The following is a 19,279-nucleotide window of genomic DNA, read 5'->3' as shown; positions in this document are numbered from 1 at the left end:
CCAGAAGACTGGAAACGCAGCAGAAATGGACTCTAATCTTGAGGCAGAATTTCTTCTTCTCCGGGAAACCTTGGTTTTCTCTCTTCTAGCCTGAAACTGATTGGTTGAGGTCCACCCACATTAGCGAGAATCAATGCCTTTTCTTAAAGTCAATGGATTGTAGACATTAACCACAGCTACAGAATCCCTCAACAGCAAAGTGTAGAAGCATGTTTGATTGAACAACTGGGCACCATCACCTGGTCCAGTGGAGACACAAAATCGACCAGCATTGCTGTCCCCTTGCCCTCCGGCCACACCCCAAAAGGAACCCATGGGCTGCCAACGCACCATCCCTGGATCCACACGTTGGCCAAGTTTATTAATCCAAGTGGTGACATGGGAGAGCTGACCAAAGCCAAGGTCTCCAAGACAGATTTAGATTCTGGGAGGTGAGGGGAGAGAGCATCGTGAGCTGAGTGAGAAGGTAATGAGGTGCCCAAGAAATGGCGGAAACAAGCCGGGGGTCTGGCATGGAGGGATGTTGGTGGGGGCTGTGCAGGATGGCCTATGGCTGGCTTCCTACAGAAGACAAGACGGTGTGGGAACAGAATTCCCCAGGTGTGCCACCCAGGATGGGGAACTCCAGGTGAATGCAGGTCAGAGATGTACAGTTCCTGAGAAGACGAAAGAGCAGCATGTTGACCTCATGGCTGGAGGATAGAGATGTATCGGTCTAGGACCACAAGAACTCGGTGCAATAAACAGCATCGCCAGAATCTTCCATGGCAGCTCATATAACTGCTCATTGAATTGGACCATGAAGGTCTTCACCTTTCTGTTTGGGGTGATGGAAAGTCTCGGTCATGGATGGAGGTGATGGAGCGCAACATTGTGAATGTAATTAATGCCACTGAACTGTGCATTTAAAAATGGCTAGTATGGCAAATTTCACATATATATGTGTATGTGTGTATATATATATATACACACACACATACAGATAAAAAAACCACAATAAATAAATGAACCTAGCTAATGAGAGTGGGTATGTCAAAACTGTTCTAAAGTTGGATTGTGGTGTCGGTTGCATAATTCTGGGAATACAGTAAAAATCAGGGAATTGTGGGCACTTTAAATGGGTGAATTACATGACGTGAATTATGCCTTAATAAAGCTGTTTAAAAAAAAAAAAAAAAGCGTGTGTGGGAACTTTGGAACAACAAAATGAACCGAAGCTCAAAATGACGACAGCCAGGAGCCTGATCAGAAGATTTGCCTGAGACTTCCTACAGCTAAAGACAGTGTTTTTGTCTTCTGGGGTCCCCATGTTCATTGTAGACTTAAAGACACACATGGGGGACACACAGTGGCACCCCAATTTCTTCCCCCTTTTCTGTGTGTGAAGTGCTGGGAAACTGTACCTTTCTCTGTGTTTTGAGATACACAGCCATAAACGTCAGATAACCCTATAAAATAAACAGAACCATAAATTTATAAACTCTCCATGCGGGCACTCCCACACCCGGCCGGAGAACATAAAATAAAGTTCATGGAGAGAAGTGTCTGCTCCTGGAAAACTGTATACCACAATCGGTAACAGTCCATTTGGTAAGAATGCCAGGCCTCTCCAAAGTTTATCCATAAACTTAATTCATGTCTCGTGGAAGAAAAAGTCTTTGCCTCTTAAGAGGCAGGAAAGATCTCAAGGATCCACCCTGGCTGACCCCGTCCCCAGAAACCCTGGAAAGCGGAAAACGAAGGGGCTGTCATACATGGGAGTGACCTCGGGGTGGCCGTAATTCAAGTTTCCTGGAGGCTGGGGTGCAGGAACGAAGCAGAGAGTACGATGCTCACTCAGCACAGCAGGTTCTCCACCGTGACTGCAAATTTGGGGGGAAATCGAGGCCTGCCTCCCCACCCCCACAGAACCCCATCCTGAATCCACATCTCAGGGAATGGTCCAACTTTAGTGTTTTTTCAACATTTCCCCGGGGTCGTCTAAAGTGCAAGCAAGAGTGAGAATCATGAATCTAGCCGGAGGAAATAGGCATAATCTTATAATCTTGGAATTAGTGTAGCCTCCATTTTTGTGTCAATCCCCAAATGCTCACTGTTTGCATTTCAACATCTCTGAAATCGGGACACGAGGCCAGTGATACATGGAGCAAGGACGCGGTTTTCCTCTCGGCCAAGCGTCCGAATCACTGTGTCTCGCCGAGGATGGGTCATTATGGGCTGGGTTGCATCCCCAAAAGACAAGTTCATCCGACTCCCAGAGAATGGACCTTATTTGCAAACAGGGTCTTTGAAGATGGGATTGGTTAAGATGAGGCCAAGCTGGAGCAGGGCGGGCTGTGGTCTAAGACGACTGGGGTCCTGATGAAAAGAGGGGAATTAGACACGGAGAGGCACAAGAAGGCCACGTGAAGACAGAGGTGGAAATGAAGTGATGAAGTGCTGTCGCCACGAGCCAAGGGACACCAGGATGGCAGGCAACCCCCAGATGCTGGAAAACGCAGGAAGGAGCCTCCCCAGGGCTCCGGAAGGAGCTCAGCCTTGCTCACACCTCGGTGTCCAACTTCTGTCCTCCAGAACCGTGGAGCGTGCATCCCTCTTGTTTTAAGCCACCCAACTTGTGGTGCTGTCACAGCTGCCCCAGGAACCAAAGGCAGGGTCTTGGCACAGGGAAATACGTTCATGCCGTATGCAAAGAGCGAGCGGGAAATGCAGAGAGGGGAGAAAAGACAGAGCCCCGCTGGGCAGCTGAGACATATCTACTCACCTGGGTGCCGAGAGCGGATGAAGCACGAAGGGCAGGGCTGCAGTTTCGTCCACAGCTCAGCAGTTGCTCCACGTGCCCAGGAGGGGCTTGGCTTGCCCAGTTGCCTGGGCAGTTCTCCTGTAGACTTCTGTCCCTGAGCCAAACTAGAGCGAGTGACCTCCAGAACCCAGCACCGGGGAAAGTGAAGAAAAAGCCCAAACATGTTGTCCTAATTGTGGTAAAACACACAGAAGGAAACTTTACCATTTTAACTCTTTATAAAGTGTTTGAGTCACTGGTTGTAGTATATTCTCAAATGTCTGTGCAAACATCATGTCTAATCCCAGAATTTTTAATTCCTCCAAAATAAAACTCCATCTGCATCAGCGTCACTCCCCAGCCCCCAGCCCCAGCTGCTGGCAACCACTAATCTCCTTTCTCTCTCTGTGGATTTGTCTTTTCTTGATGTTTCATATAAATGGAATTGTTCAATGTTTGTCCTTTTGTGACTGACTTCATTCACTTATCATGATGTTTCAAGATTCATCCACATCTTGGCATATATCAAAACTTCATTCCTTTCTATGGATAAACCATATTCCATCATATCTACATGCCATATTCTGTTTATCCGTTCATCTGTGGATGGACGCTTGGGTTGCTTCCATGTTTGGCTATTGTAAATAAAGCCTCATAGAACATCGATGTGCAAATATCTGTTCAAGTCCCCACTTTCAATTATTCTGGAGTCTTTACCTAGTACTGGGATTGCTGGTCATATGGTAATTCTGTATTTAACTTTTTGCGGAACCACCAAACTGTCTTCCGTATCAGCTGCACCATTTTACATTCCCACCAGCAATGCACGAGACTTCCAAGTTCTCCACATCCTCGCCAACACTTGTTATTGTCTGTTATCTTTTTATGGCCACCCTTATGGGTGAGTGGACCAACTTAATTATCACATTAGTTACACTAGATCAATGTTTTATGTATTCATTTTTAACAGGTGCATAAAGCTGTACTAGGGTAGAAGTTTGAAGAATTTCTGCTACATTGAAAAATATGGGGGGGCGAGACGGCCCCCAAGGCAGGGAGGCAACCAGGTGATGTGACGAAAGGGCATCCCAAGCAAGGGGAGGGCAGATGCAAAAGCTCCGGGGCAGGAGCACACGTGGCACGTTCAGAGAACAGCCAAGAAGCCGGCTGGGCCGGGGCATCCAGGAGGAGAGAGGCAGCCAGCAGGAGGAGGAAGGAGGATGGAGCAGGTGATGGGCATTTGGCTCAGCCCTGCAGGACATTGCATGGCCAATGCTTTCTCTTTGAGCCATGGCCCGTGGAGAGCTGTGGTGGCCACTCAGGAATACAGTGTTGTTGGGGACACAGCGTAGCTGGGATGAGGCAGCAGGTGTTGAGCAGGCACTGCCAGGCGGGCAGCATGGTGAACTGTGGATTTGGAAGGTGCAGGTGTGAAGACGGTCCACAGGGCCCAGATACCTGATGAGCTTGCCGAGGCCATGGAGGGAGGGACTGATCGTCTGGAAGCCCTCCAACGTCAGAGCGAGGAAGGGGACCCCAGGAACATGGCGTCCAGGCCCAGCTCTGCCCATTGCTGCCTTCAGCTGGAGCCGACCCCCAGCGCGGACGAGCTGTCAGAAAGAGCAACCTGGCAGCTCTTGCAGCCTCATTTCAGTGGAGAAGGGGGTCCGGGAGAGGAAGTGGGGGCATTGGGGACAGACGCTGCCTTGGGGAGGGGCTGAGAGGGAGCAGGAGCAGGACTGGGAACTGAAGCTGGGAGAGAAAACTATGCCTGGGGCTGAAGGTGGTGTGGGCAAAGGTGGGGAGATGGCGAGTGGCAGCCTGTTTGTGCAACCGAGAAGTTGGGGTTTAGGAGATGATTATGATGACTGAATCATTACATAGATGTTCCTTTTTACCCTCTACTGTATTCGGGCACAGAGGGAAATATCTGAAATCTCTGAACTGTAACCCAGTGCCACTGATCTCTGATAATGATTGTATAGCTATAGAGCCTCTATTTTGTGATTGTAAAAACCTTGTGACTGACCCCCACTTGTATCCCTTAATCCTGTTTTTCAACTTAGTCTTAAGATCACTGAAGACAGCCCCTAACGTGTATTAATGAAGGGCCTTGGGTCAGCCAGAACTAAGCCACCCCAAGTCCAAAGTTATCTTGATAACCGAAGTTGGAGCTAACCAACATGGGCCCACCTGACATGCACAGTAGCTCAGATGTTAACATACAAGTCACCCATACCTCATTATAATACTAAAAATCACAGCCATCACCATTTTAAGGTTGCCATTTTCTTACACACCTTCTGAGACTAAGCATGTAATCAATCTGTGCATGCTCAATAATTAGATCACCTCCAATTACATCATCTGGTGCCACTGTGCTCATTGTCCTAAAACTTACTCATCTTGTGATGCTATAAAACTATCAGAATTACTGCAGTTCATAGAGACATATTTTGGACAATCAGGCCATCAGCTCTCCTGCTTTGGACCTAGCAATAAACTCTCTCTCTTCGAAATCCCAGTATCTCAGGGTTTGGTCATTTGAGCGCATCAGGCAGAGAACACACAGCTTTTGATCGGTGTCATTTGTAAGCTCGCCGGAGCAAGCTGGTGGGAAGATGCCCACTTGGCTGGGGAGCCTCCTCCAGCAGGAAGCCAGGCCCTGTTGGACCAGATATCACATCGACTTAGTGGGTGTTTGGGCCACTGGGGACCCCCTGGGAGGACGTCCATTGTCTCAGGGAAGTCAGGACAAAGTGCACTGAGTGGCAGGGAGCGGGAGGGGGAGATGGAGGTCAGAGACGACCCTCTTGGCTGGTGGCACTTGCTAACGGGGTCCCACATCATGGGAAGCTGGTGAGAAATGCCAGATTCAGCCCCAACGTGGACCTGCAGAACTGGAATCTGCATTTTCTCCAGCTCCCCGGGGTTGAGGGGGTCGTACACACCTGTAAGTCTGGGATTGCTGGGAGTGAACAGGGGTCTGTCAAACACCATCCCTGAGCACTTTCAATGTCTCCTGAACCCTTTCCAACTTGCAAAGGGCATTGTCATTTCTGGAATTTAAAAATACTTTGCTTCGTTCTTTAGAAGTGTCCAGTAGCATCTAGACACTGTAGCTATTCAATAACTATATTCATCCATTTAGGAAAAAATACATGGACCAATTAATGTTTCTACTTGAACCAATTGTGCCAACCCACTTCTCCAATGGGATTCTGTGTTGTGTTGTTACACTCGCAAGGTTCTTTGCTCATTTGAACTGTACATCCCTGAAACATAAATATAAAAATTGAAATTGTGTATGTTTCTTTTTTGAGTGTCAACATAAGGTTTTAAGTGTTTTTGAAAAATTCCTGTTATAAAAACAAAGTGAAATTCTGTTGGAAATGCATCTCTTGATGAGATAGATGGCGCGTGTTCGTTATGGCTTAGTGTGAATTGCTTTTCTGTGTTTCTCTTTACGTCTTCAGAAATCATGTCCACATCAAAACTAGGCGGAAATAAATCTGATACTCGGTATTGTCAGTTCTACTGATGGTGCTGCAGACCCGCCACAAGGGTGTCTCCTTTTCTTGAAGCAGAGAAGGGGATCCCCTTGGGAGACAGGGCTCTGTCATCCTCTGGGTGGCACAGTCACCTCCCACCCCAGTACCCAACATTTGAGTCGACCTGTGGCCTGCCCATCCCAGGAAGCAGCACCCGAGAAAAATAAAGGAGAGAAATGGGCTTTTAGCGAGCTGGGAGAGCAGGAAAGAGGAGTCACAGAAGCAATTTCTTAGGCGGATCAGTGGCAGGAATGAGAGGGAAACTGAGGACTTAGAGATGAACAAGTCCCCATCGAGCTCCCCTTGGGCTGCGTGAAATCCCCGAGTGTTTGCAGATGGGTAAACCGTTGTAAACGACTTAGGAAACTGCGAGCTGAATGGACAGGTCAGCAGGTGGGTCTAAGCCTGGTTTCCTTCACCCCCATCAGCGGGTCTGGGTGTGAGCAGTGAGACAAAAGCCCAGACAGAGGGATGAGCAGGGATGAGAGGTTGCATTTCGTTCTTCTAAAGTGTTTAAAATTCACATTAAAAAACAAGTAGGACTGGAGGCCAAAATGCTCTTGCACTTGCCTGATGACGCACAGAACAGATTTGGTGTTGGAGATGAGGGGAAATCTGGGAACCGGTTTCCTGCCTCCGTATCCTTCCCTGAAATTCCTTTCCCCTGGGAGGGTCCCAGGGTGGCCCCTGAGGCAGGAGGACACTGCCCACTAGGGGGCTTGTGGGTAACCGGGGAGGGGGCTCAGCTCCCAGTCACCAGGAGCTCACACTAACCCAACCTCACTCTAACTGGAGTATGAAGTAGCATCACACTTTGTCGTTTCTGATTTCCTAGTAAGTCAACTCCTTTTCTGTAGCAACTCCACCAGTGCAACTGGAATAAATCTGGGGTGCCTTTCCTCACTCAGTGAGCTAATGACCCAGCCACCTGGAAACAGTGGGACAAAGCCCCTTGAAGACTAAAAGGAGTGGCTGCCCTCCTGTCCAGCGACTCCAGAAGAGCTTCAGTTGCTGCTTTTCATGTTGAAACCTCCATTCAATGAAATGTTCGTTTGCAGCTTTTATGTTATTTCCCAGGTACCTGCCTCAGACCTCAGAAAAACCCCCATTTGTCCTGAAAGCGTTGTGCTGCAAATACCCTAATGAATGACACACTTGTCTCAGCCTACCCCCGTTCTCACTTATCAGTGATTCTGCATCCGTAATGGACCTTGGGGAGAAATGAGAAACAGAAAATAATCATGGTGGCATCAGGCAGCGGAAACCCTATCCTAACCTGTAGGGAAGCAGGTGAGTGGACTGGCAGGAGGAGCCCTGTGGCCAAGTCCTTGCTTTTACCCCCGACACTCGCCGGGGGCACCGAGAGGGCAGGGGGCTCCGTCAGCACTGCATTCTGCCCTCCCCAGGGTTCCTGGGAGCCCCATCTCGGATCCCCCGGAACCCACACCCCCGTTTCTGTACCTGCTCCCACCTGCCTCCCACCCCGGCAGCTCCAGCCTAGAGCCCAGGGCTCCAACCAGGGATGGGTGAAAGGCTTATGGTTTTGGTGGCAGCACCAGTGGCTCCCACGATTTTTAGGTGAGGGGAAAAAAAAAAACTTAAATTCTTCTTAAAAACAGCTTTTTAGCTTTAAAGAGGCTGCTTTTCTAAATTTACTATCAACACCTTTTAACATCCAGAATTCTTTTCTCAGGGGACTATTTTACAAAAGTGACAGGATTACAAAATGCATCGCGAATCAGTTTGGCATCAACCCGAAGATTTCCATCATTTCAAATGCACTGAAACATGCTGAGCCGAACACCGCAGTCCCAAGGACACAAACACAAACACACACACACACAGACACGTCCGCATGAAAGGCTTCAGTTCATTGGAAAAGGATTTTATTTCACCATAAAAATGCAAACTGGAATAAACACAATCTTTCCTAACACAAAGGTGACGGCTATCTTGAAGTATTCCTGAGCTTCACATCTGAGAAGCAAACGATTATAAAATTTAACAAGTTTGCGGCCTTGAATCTGTTTGAAACATTCCAAGTAAAAATAACTTAGCAAAACAGCTTCTTAAAAAAACCACACACGCTAATCTTTACTAGAAACCAAAGCTTTGAACCAACATATTTTTTTTTAAGCTTAGTTACTTGAATTTGTAAAAAGTGAATGTTTCGGAAGTTATGGCGGGTTGGACAGGCCCATGCCGAGCCCCCAGGTGCTGGCATCTTGCAGAGGGTGCCCGGCTGGGGGTTTCCACCTGGAAGGACTCGGGCCTGCTTCACCGACTCAAGGGATTTGGTGTTCCACCCCAACAGTGTTTTTTGATCATTAAAAAAAAAAAAGAAAAAGAAAAGAAAAGCAATTACGAGGGTGGTTTTCTTTCCAGGGACGCTGGCTGCCCACAGCTTTTGGAAATTGGCGCCCAGCTGTGGTGGGCGCTGCGAGCCCCGGAACCGTGACGGGTGTTTGCATACAGCTGGGCCGAAGGTCTGCAAGTCTGAGAAATGGCCAGTTGCGCGTTTTTCCTGACTCAGAAAGAACTGGAGACATTAAAGCTGCTGGGTCAGGAATTTGAAAAGGGAAAGTAAAGCTGACGACTGACTATTGGCTTTTGGGGCAGAGGCGCCCGGAGCTCGTCTTTGAGGAGAGAACGTGGATTTCAGACGCAGCGAGCCGCCCCTCGCCGGCGGGCTGCACCCGCACCTTCAGTTCGCGACGCTGAGACGGGCCGTGCGGGCAGCGGCGGGCGGGGCGGGCCTGCCTGGCCCTGGTCCGAGCTGGGCGGGGCCGCGGGGCCCTTCCTTACCTGTCCCAGGTGCTGCGGTGCCGGCTGGTGGAGCGGGAGCGGGAGCCCCGGCGGCGGCTGCGCTTGCGGCTGCCGCTGCTCCGGCGCTCGTCGTCGCGACTGCGCTCCCTGCGGCTGCGCCGGCCCCTGCTCCGCGAGCGGCGGGAGCGGGCGTGCCGGGGGCTCGCGTCCTTGCGGGAGTGCTTGCGGTGCGGCCGCCGCTCCTTCCTCTGCCCGCCGTCCCCCTGCCCGCCGGCGGCCCGCGGCCCGCTCCTCTCCCGCCGGTGCCGGTCCTCGCCGCTGCGGTCCCGGCTGGCGCGGCCGCGGCCGGGGCTGGGCTCCCGGTTGCACTTGTCTTGCTCGGAGCGCGCGTCCTTCTTGGCGACGCAGGCGGCAACGTCCTTGGGCTGCTGAGTGTTGTCGGGGATGCAGGAGAGGACGCCCGTGCTCCTCTTCTCCGGCGAGCTGTCCCCCGCGGCCCCGGGGGCGCTTGGGCTCTCCCTGCACGGGGCGTCCTCGGCGGCGCTGCCGTTCACCGTCTTGGCAGGGGAGTCCACCCGGGGGCTGCCCGGGGCCTCCTTGGGGGCGCCGTGGGGGGCCTGGCCCGCGAGGACGAACGGCGAGAGGGCGCTGACGCAGCCGGCCGACACCGTCTGCAGGATGTCCAGCACCGGCCGCAGCAGGTCGGCGTGGGAGACCCCCAGCTCGTCGGGCGGGGGGCAGCCGTCGGCCTTCTTGCTGAGCAGGATGCTGAGCAGCCGCTGGCGCAGCTCCTTCTCCCTGCGCTGCAGCCCCAGGGCGCGCTCCTTCTCCTCCTCCACGCGCCTGAGCTCGGCCTCCTGCAGGCGCCGCCGCTCCTCCAGCTGCTGCAGCCGCAGCTTCTCCTCTTTCTGCTCCTGCTCCTGGAGTTTCGTGGCCTGCAAGAAAGAGGAAAGTGCCATGAGACAGGGTTCTGACGCCACTCGGACACGCCAAGGATCGGCTGGGAGGGTTTTCTCAGCGGCCAGCCCGGAGGTGAGGAGGGTCCAACAGCCGGGCGCCTCCCGAGGTGGGCGCCGTCCGAGCGAGGACACTGTCGGCAAGCTCGCCTCCCCACCTCGGGGGTGCCTGGGCCTGGCCCGGCCTCGGACGCAGGGCAGTGGGCAGCGGGCCCGTGGCCGAGTCCCCAGCACTCGCCAGAAGAGGGGCTGCAACTACAAGGCACACACAGGCCGCCGGGGCGAGTCGGCCCAGCCGGGGTTAGTGTCTTCAATATTCACCATGAAATGGACCTGAGCGGCCGCAGGTCCAGCACGCCTGCAGTCTCCTTCCTGGGACTTAGCGCAACTGTAAGCAGACAACAGGTTACGGGCTCGCTCGGAGTCTGTGTCGCCGGGAGGGCCAGGGGCGGGGTGGGGGGCATCTCGTGCCCCAACCGTGGCTCGCCCCGAGACCGGGTAGGGCCTCCTGCAGAAGCCGTTGGACGGGAGTCGTGAGGGCATCTTGGCACCGAAAGGCCGCTGCCCAGCGCTCACCATGTTCACCACGCACTGAGCCTGCTCGGACAGCAGCTGCTGCGCCCGGCCCAGCTCTGTGGTGTCCTGGGGTTCCCCGGACCCCTCCTCATAAAGTGGGCTCAGTCCCTATCTCCCTGCCGAGGTCAGTCTGGCCTCGTGGCCAGACCAGGACCGAGGCGGCAGCCCCAGGGAGGACAAGCCAGCGACTGTGCTCAGCCCCCTCTCCTGCAACCAGGGAACCTCTGCCCCCAGGGCTCACGGCCTCCAGGACAGGGACGGGGAGGCTGCCACAGACGCTGCTAATCGAAGTCCTGCGGACGGGGGGAGAGCCCGCCTCCAACACTCGGGACCACGGGCGACGGCCACACACACAGCATCAGCCGACCGCGTCCTTGGCACTGACGCGCTCGTTTTTTCGACTGCGGGTGCAACTGGCTGCATGAGGGAGTCCTTGGCACTGTCCGGCAGGTCTGGGAGACGCAGGTAGCGAGCCTGAGCCGGGGAGAGGCGGCTTCTCGGGGTTCCCGCCACGAGGCCCGTGCGCTCTGCCCAGCACTTACCTTGGCTCTGCTCAGCAGCTCCGTGATCAGCCGGATGGACTGCAGGTTTCTCTGGGCCAGCAGCAGCTTTCTCTCTTCCAGCTTTATTTTTTCTTGTAATTTTTTCTGCTCTTTGGCTTGTAACTTCTCAAGCTTTTTCTGATTTCGGCGGAATTCACGGTCCCTCTGTTTTTGTTCCCTCTTGCGGAGCTTCTCTTCTCTTTTTTTCTCTCTCTCCAATTCTTCTAGTTCTTTCTGTTTCCTGCATAAGGTACAAGAAACTGTGCTGAGCAGGTGACATACTGCAAGTAAATGCTTGAGACACAACGAAGGTGACAGTTGAGGCAAGTGGGGAAAAGATGGATCTCTAGGTAATGGTACAATTGATTAATCACTTAAACTCTTTATTTCAAAATGAATTTCAGTTCAGCCTAGGAATTTGAAAAGTAAACAGAAGTGAGGACTCTCATCACCTGTCAAAGCAGAGTGTTACTAAGTGCGATCCAAAACATGACACCATAAAAGAGCTGATGGACTAGATTACGTGTTTCAAACAAAATGCTCCACCAACAGGTAGAAGGTCAAAAGCAACCTACTGGGAAAAGTACCTGCGACAAGTCAAAACACGGCCCTCCCTCACACTCAGCGCTCTCTGCCATCAGGAAGGAAACGTCATGCGGCCCAACAGGAAAACAAAGCAGGCATCAGAAGAAAAATACAAACTGCTGACAAAAATATAACAAGGCCCTCGAGTGCACGCCGGCATTGGTGCTCAAAAGGAAAGACTAAGTGTCGATAGCAGAGGTGACTGGGAGGTCAGTTTCGGCTCAAAAACGAGAAATTTCTAAGAATTACAAGTAAACACTGACGTGCTTCCTGTGGTGAGAGGGGCCGATTCCGGGGGCTTTTGAAGGAGGCCGTTCATCTACACTGGACACCACCAGGCGGTAAGGACAGATGGACGGACAGACTAGGAACACGCACAACCACACAAACCTCGGAGCCGTTCTACCAAGGGACAGGCAAATGCAAAAGACGGCACACCGTACAGGGCTCCTTACGCGATTCCAAAAAAGGCAAACCAATAATGACAAAAAACTGCTGCCCTGTAGCTGCCTGGGTGGGGGTGAGGGGCGACTGGAAAGGGGCACGAGGGGCAGCTGGGAGTGACACAGGCCCCAGGCCCAGGCCAGGCCCGGGGGAGTCTGGAAGCCTTGGGGGGTCTGCACAGCACGTCTTCGTCCATGCTGTGGCTTTAAAATCTACTCGAATAGGCTACTGACTCAGTGGAAAGTCTAAGCTGCTCTGGTGGTAGAAGACGCAGGAAGAGAGAACAGGTCACAGCTGCCTCCCGGGGCCCAGACACTCGCAGGTACTGGGACGAGGAAGGACGAATGGCCAAAGCCCCACCCCAGCTGACACCGAAGCACAGAGCCATAGCTGGGAATCCACCCCAGGAAGCAACCAGAAGCGACAGGAGAGTGGACACTTCCTCAAGGGCGTTATCCTTCCCGGACATGTCAGCACCCAGAAGCTCAGAGCAGCTCGGGACAGCGGGCCAGGCAGAGGCCACGCAGCTCAAGGCTGCGACTGCGTCCAATCGGACCGGGAGCCCAAAGAATACGACAGCTACAATAAACACAATTTTCTCCCTTATGAAAACCCAACACCGCACAAATGCCAATCTCCAGCACTAGAGCGAAGAGGCTGGTGGCTCCCCATGGAGCAGCCTGCGGGTGACACCTGAGGGAAGGCCGTCGAGCAGAGGATCAGCCTGCCGTCAGCCGTGTGGCACCGACCTGGCTCCTCCTCGCATGGGCCTCCTGTCACCCCCTCACCCATGCTGTCTCCTCCCCAGCACAGGGGAGGGGCAGCCCCGACCCGCCTGGGGACCTTCTGCTGCTGCCCCTGGGACGGACTCTTGCTGGCACCGAGAGATGGAGCTGCCTTCACTCAGAGGCCCCGACGCAGCCTGTGTTCCCGGGCCCGTGTCTGTCCTGATGGGAGACGTCAAGCACGCAGCTTTCTTTAAGGACGCCTCGGAGCTGCTTTCTAAGACACTGTGGGAGAAAGTCTGCAAGACTGACAGTTCACAGGTATGTGGGTCACAGGCAAGGCTTCAAGAAAGAGGACTCACACTGGAGTAAGGCTCTGGGTGTGTGCAGGCCAGAAGATGCTTTTATAACCAAGACCTGCTGTTCTGCGCCTCATGATGCAGGGGACTCTCATTCAGTGTAAATCCAAGCTGCCCCTCCCAGGGCAGGCTCTCGGGGAACATGACGCAATAAGCATGTCACATTCTCCCAAGGCGCCTCGTCTCTGCATCGTCCGCCTCGGCACCCAGGGCCCCCAAGGGCGGATCCAGGGCCTCTCCCTACCCCGATCCATTTCCACAGCCTCACGCTGTGCACCCGCCTTGTCCTACAGCTCCCTCCACACGGCAGACCCGAGAGCTGACTCACCTGGGGAAAGCAGAGGGTGTCAAGTAAGAATAACACCAGTGGTTCAAACCTGTTACCCAGGAATTCAACTCTGGGGCTCTAGACCCAAACGCCCAAATGCATAAACCTATCTGCATCAGTGTTATTTATAACAACGAAAAATGGAAAACAAAACAGAACAAAAAGCCCCAATAGTTGGGGAAGAGTTAAAACAAATTAAACAGACTTAAGCAAGCAGTTAAACAAAAAGACAGAGGGGGCAGCGCAGCCAAATGAAAAATGTCTGACTTAGGCTGCAAAATAAAGCAGGATAGAAAACTTATATATCTCACACACACACAAACACACATACGGCAGAAAGAAATGCCAAAAGTGTAGCAGCAGGGACGGAAGACGGAGCATTTCTCCTTATTTTTCAAAACTGATGTAACATAGTTGGTGAAGTTACTTTTAAAATACTAAAACAACAAATTTTTTAAAAGAGTGACCTCAGTTTTTCCTTTGATATGTAAACCACAGTGAGAGACTGAAGCAATTCTTTTAAAGGCCTTTTTAAAAGTGAAACTGGGGTTTTGTGTTTGTTTTGTTCTGAAATCTGGATAACTTCATTTTGTTAATGTAGCATCAACCTAAATACAAAATCGAAAAACGGCCAAGATACTCTACGTTTCAGCACAATACACCATCTGTACCCAAAAGGAGGTGTGGAAGGAGAGGCTTATTTGACACATTCCAGCAGAAACCCCACAACCACAGTGGGAGCCCTGCCTGTGCGTTCTCTGTTGTGCACCAGGCAGCCAGTGCACACGCGTGGACACAAACGTGTGCGCAAACACACAGAGGCATGCATACACGCAGATGTGCAGACGCATGCACACATGCAGACACACACAGGGTCACGTGCACACACATGTGGATACACACATACGCACATGTAGCGACATCTGCACACATGCATGCACACAGGTGCACGTGTGCACATACGGACATGCACACGTGTGCACTCAGAAGACCATAGGCACGTGCACAGGCAGACACACGTACACACAGACACGCACACAGGTGTATACAGACACGCAAATACGTGTACACACAGATGCATGTACATACACAAACACACACAGACGTGCACGCAGGCACGTGCACACATACGTTCAAGTACATGCGTGCAGACACATACATACGCGTGCACACACAGACACACAGACGCACACACAGGCACACGGATGTGTGCACACAGCCCCACGCAGGCAGGGCTCCTGCGTGCGCACACCCAGGTGTTAGGCAGGAGGTCGCCCTGCACAGGCAGGTTTCCCGGCAGCAGGTACCTCTCCTCGGCCCGGTGCCTCTCCTCGGCTTCCTTCTCTCTGCGCTTCTGCTCTTCTCTCTGCTGCTCGAGTTCCTGAAGCTTCTGCCTTTCGAGCTGCCGTTTTTTAATGGAGGCGTCACTCAGGTGTTTGGTTGAATCAAAAGAAACCTTTAAAAGCAAAGAAACAGGGCAAGATAGAATTACCTACCATTTTATTTAAACATACGGTAGGACAGAGCCACACGGGGAAGCTTTCCTAGAGCCGTCCCGTGGAAGCCGAGTCATTTCAGAGAACACGCGACACTGAAATACTTTCCACTCGCAAACCCTCATGTGCAGACCCTAAAAGGGGGACCCCAAGTTAAACCAAATCAGGCAGACCACAAAAAGGGGGGCCCCAAGTTAAACCAAATCAGCCAACCAATGAGCGCCTCAAGAATTAGCCAATCCAACAAGGATATAATTCAACAAGGAATACAAACCAACGCTGAGATATAACTGCACTTGGCCATTTATTAATTAAAAAAATCAGTATGTTTATAAGACAATCTCTCCCTTCTGCTCGCAGGGCCCCCACCCTTCCCTTGGAGCAAGGCCCCTACATGAGCAACAGACGGCACAAAAATTCAGCATCTTCTACAAGGTTGGGTTACTTCCCCCGAAAGCAAACGCAAACCATACTCGATGATGATGTAAGAAGCTGCAAGCTCCAATTTACGGGGCCACCTTGAGAGCAACCCGGTCCACTCGGCTCCAGCACGGTTAAGTTCTCCCAACAGTTACCACCTGAACCACGATGGAATGTTCCACCTTTCCACCTTTTCCATTTTACAAAACCTGCCAGAGCCAAGGTGTGGAAACAGCCACCTGTTTTCACACCCGTGCATCTGAAATGCTACTGAAAACACAGTGGCTTTTACAATTTTATCTATGGGGATGCCCCCAACATGCAGGGGCATGAGACAACAAAACCTCCGGCTGGCCCTCTAAACTATACCGAGCGCTCTGCAGGAAAGGCCGCGGCTCTCACCTTGATGTTGCAGGCCACCGCCTTGCCGTCCTCGCCCTTGTACATGAGCTTCATCCCACGCAAGGCGCTCATGGCTTTGATGAAGCCCACGTACTCACAGTACTGGACGTAGGCCTCAAAGTTCAAGTGTCCCCCGAAACTGAATGTGTGGAAGTTGCGGCCAGTCATCTCTTCCCGATACGGGTCCAGCATGGGGATGTCGACATTGCGGATCTCGCCAAACTTCTCAAACACCTTGACGAGGACGTCCTCACTGGGCTTCTCGGAGCCGGACTCCTTGAGGGCGAACCACTTGCACGGCAGCCCTTCCAGGTGAATCGTGTCCGGCCTCTCTCCTGGCAAAGTTTCGTTCATATCTTTTGCGTCTCGAAAAAAGGAGTCCCAGTCATGGCGCGTGGGGAAATCTATCTTGAACTCAGCGGCGCGGACTTTCAGGATGTCAGAGAAGCCGCTGAGCTTTATTGTTTTGCCGTCCAAGCAGGCAAGGAAGGACTTCACAAGGCTCTTGTTCTCGACCTCCCCTTCAAAGCGGATGAAGTCCATTGTGCTCTTGGAAATGCGGAGGGTGGAGAACTGGTGGCTGTGCACCATGCCCTTCAGCCTCTCCATCACCTCCCAGTTGGAGATGGACTTGCCCGGCTGCTTTAGCTGCGGGAGCGCCACACTGATGGTCATCTTCGTGATGGGCTTGAGGTACAAGCCGAACGCGGGGCACAGCTCCACGGCCTCAGACGTGTCGTGTACGATGGTCGCTGCTGCCATAGCTGCGCGTTGGGCCTGAAACGAAAAGCATGAACGGTCAGGGCGAGGCACAGAATGAAGTGTCACCAAGCTGGGTGGGGCTTCAGACCTAGAGAAAAGAAACAAACGTGCTTTTCTGCCTTGTCAGAGATGCTGGGCTCTACCTCATTAAAGGCCACCATCAACTGAGTTTAAAATATAATTCTTTAAAGGGGAAAAAAAAAGTTTGCAAAAGTCTTTTAATGCAAGTTCTGGTGTCAAAACTCCCCTTGCCGTTGGGTCTACACTGATTACCTACAAGGAACTCTCCCAGGAAGCTGAACACGGTGTGTGACCTAACCTCAGTGGCAGGGAAGTGGCACACTAGAAACTGCTCCACAGGAGACTGCACACACTGCGCTGGGGAGGTGAAGGGGCTGCAAACAGCTCAGCTCCAGGCATCGGGAAAAGTCCTGTGAAGGAGGCAGAGTGTATATGTGCTCACGGAACAGGAAGGAAACACAGGCTGGAAAAAAAACCCCGAGAACCCTCAACTTTAACATCTATCTTATCAACCTGCAGATGTAAACTTCTTTTTGCCCAACATAAAGTCAAAGAGCAAGAGCCTTTCCAAAACTTCAGGCCTGGAACCCACAGGCTGTGCCCTCTGCCTCCACCCACCCTGGAGAAACCCAGCTCCAGCCCACAGGTCTGACAAGTTGGCTGCTTCCGGAAAGCCAGGCTCCGGGGATGGGCCTGATCCGCGGAAGCACAAACAATACAGGTGGTCGCCAGCCGACCGTGCCGCCCATCACCCCAGCTCCGCAGCTTCCCTACCAGGGCCTGGGGTCTGCAGCGGGAGGGTCCCGGAGGAGCAGAGGCTACCGGAGCAGATTGGGTTAGGGGGGGATACAGGGGAGGAACCCTGGCTGCTCAGGACCAGCCAGTGTCACGACCCCATCCCGGGGCCCTTGAGGGCCGCTCCGGATCCAGAACCCACACGGCTTCCCCGGCTGCCCCACCCTCCCCCGGCCGCCCCCTGTCCCCCCGGTACCCTCGGCTGCCGGCTGTTGCCCGGTCCCCAGGCCGCCCGTGTCCCCCCGGCCTGTCGCCCCAGCAACCCCACACCCCGCAGCCGCCCCCAGTTGCCCCGGTGGCCAGGCCCGGCTACTCTGGCACCAGCGACCGCCCCGTCGCCCCGAGTGCCCCTCCCCCGGCCTCCGCCCGCCCCCGGCCAGGCCAGGCCCAGATACCCCCGGCGCCCCGCCCGGCACGGCCCGTCCCGCGGGGAGGGAGGCGGCGGCGGTCGAGAACCCGGAACCAGTGGTTCCGGGGCGGGCAGGCGCTCACCGGCGCGGGGCTTCCCTGCCACCCGGCCTCGGCGGGCCCGAGCTCCCCGCCGACCCCCGACGACCCCCGGAGGCGCGGCGTCCCCGCCCCACGCCGCCGCCGTCCGCCGGAGGCGCCCCGGATGTGACCCGACGCCGCACCGCCCCCTTGACGCACTTCCGCTTCCGGCGTCTGGACCCGCGGAAGCGGGCGCGCGGCGGTGCTTGATTTCTCCTCCGTATCCCCGCCCCCTCTGGTGGGCGGGACTTCCGGGGAGGGCGTGGGGGCGGGGTGGCCCGGGCTCTGCACTGCGCCTGCGCGGGCCTCATCCCGCCCCCACGGTGCCGCTTGCTCTCTGCAGTTTTTTTTTTTTTTTTTTTTTTTTTTTTTAATTCAGTTTTATTGAAATACATTCACACATCATACAATCATCCATGATATGCAATCCACTGTCCACAGTATGATAACATAGTTATGCGTTCATCACCACAATCTATCTCTGAACATTTTCCTTACATCAGAAAGAACCAGAACAAGAATAAAAAATAAAAGTGAAAAAAAAAACACCCAAATCATCCCCCCATCCCACCCCATTTGTCCTTTAGTTTTTATCCCCATTCCTCCACTCATCCATACACTAGATAAAGGGGGTGTGATCCACAAGGTCTTCAAAATCACACTGTCACCCCTTGTAATCTACATTATTATATAATTGTCTTCAGGAGTCCAGGCTGCTGGGTTGGAGCTTGGTAGTGTCAGGTATTTACTTCTAGCTATTCCAATACATTAAAGCCTAAGAGGTGTTATCTATATAGTGCATAAGAATGTTCACCAGAGTGACCTCTCGACTCCATTTGGAATCTCTCAGCCACTGAAACCATTTTGTCTCATTTTGCATCCCCCTTTTGGTCAAGAAGATACTCTCAGTCCCACGATGCCGGGTCTACATTCATCCCCGGGAGTCATACTCTGCGTTGCCAGGGAGATTTACACCCCTGGGAGTTGGGTCCCACGTAGGGGGGAGGGCAGCGAGTTCACCTGTCGAGATGGCTCAGTTAGAGAGAGAGAGGGCCACATCTGAGCAACAAAGAGGTACTCAGGGGGAGACTCTTAGGCACCATTACATACAACTTTAGACTCTCCTTTGTGGTAATGTGCTTCATAAGGGCAAGGTCCCATGCTCAAGGGCTCAGCACATCAAACCACCAGTCCCAATGTTTGTGACAACATACGCTAGGGGATCACCACAGCACGCAGTTGGGTGGGGGTGTTCACTCAGGTCCGCCCAAAGGAAACTT

The 19,279-nt window shown here is 53.1% G+C and overlaps 1 protein-coding gene across 1 annotated transcript; it reads right to left on the bottom strand.

Moving 5' to 3' along the window:
- Window positions 1-8,981: 8,981 nt before the first annotated feature.
- On the bottom strand, window positions 8,982-18,114 carry AKAP17A (A-kinase anchoring protein 17A). Its single transcript, XM_037824627.1, has 6 exons — window positions 18,003-18,114; window positions 17,014-17,125; window positions 15,933-16,709; window positions 14,922-15,070; window positions 11,174-11,414; window positions 8,982-10,034 (listed from the first exon to the last, which is right to left on the bottom strand). The coding sequence occupies exons 3-6, from the start codon at window positions 16,692-16,694 to the stop codon at window positions 9,135-9,137; spliced, it is 2,052 nt and encodes a 683-aa protein (XP_037680555.1). The 5' UTR covers window positions 16,695-16,709; window positions 17,014-17,125; window positions 18,003-18,114; the 3' UTR covers window positions 8,982-9,134.
- Window positions 18,115-19,279: the final 1,165 nt, after the last annotated feature.

Source organism: Choloepus didactylus (assembly GCF_015220235.1).
Source record: "Choloepus didactylus isolate mChoDid1 chromosome X unlocalized genomic scaffold, mChoDid1.pri SUPER_X_unloc1, whole genome shotgun sequence".
Classification (NCBI taxonomy): domain Eukaryota; kingdom Metazoa; phylum Chordata; class Mammalia; order Pilosa; family Megalonychidae; genus Choloepus; species Choloepus didactylus.
Note: the sequence above shows the minus strand (reverse complement) of the source record. Positions and strands in the feature narration are given on the sequence as shown.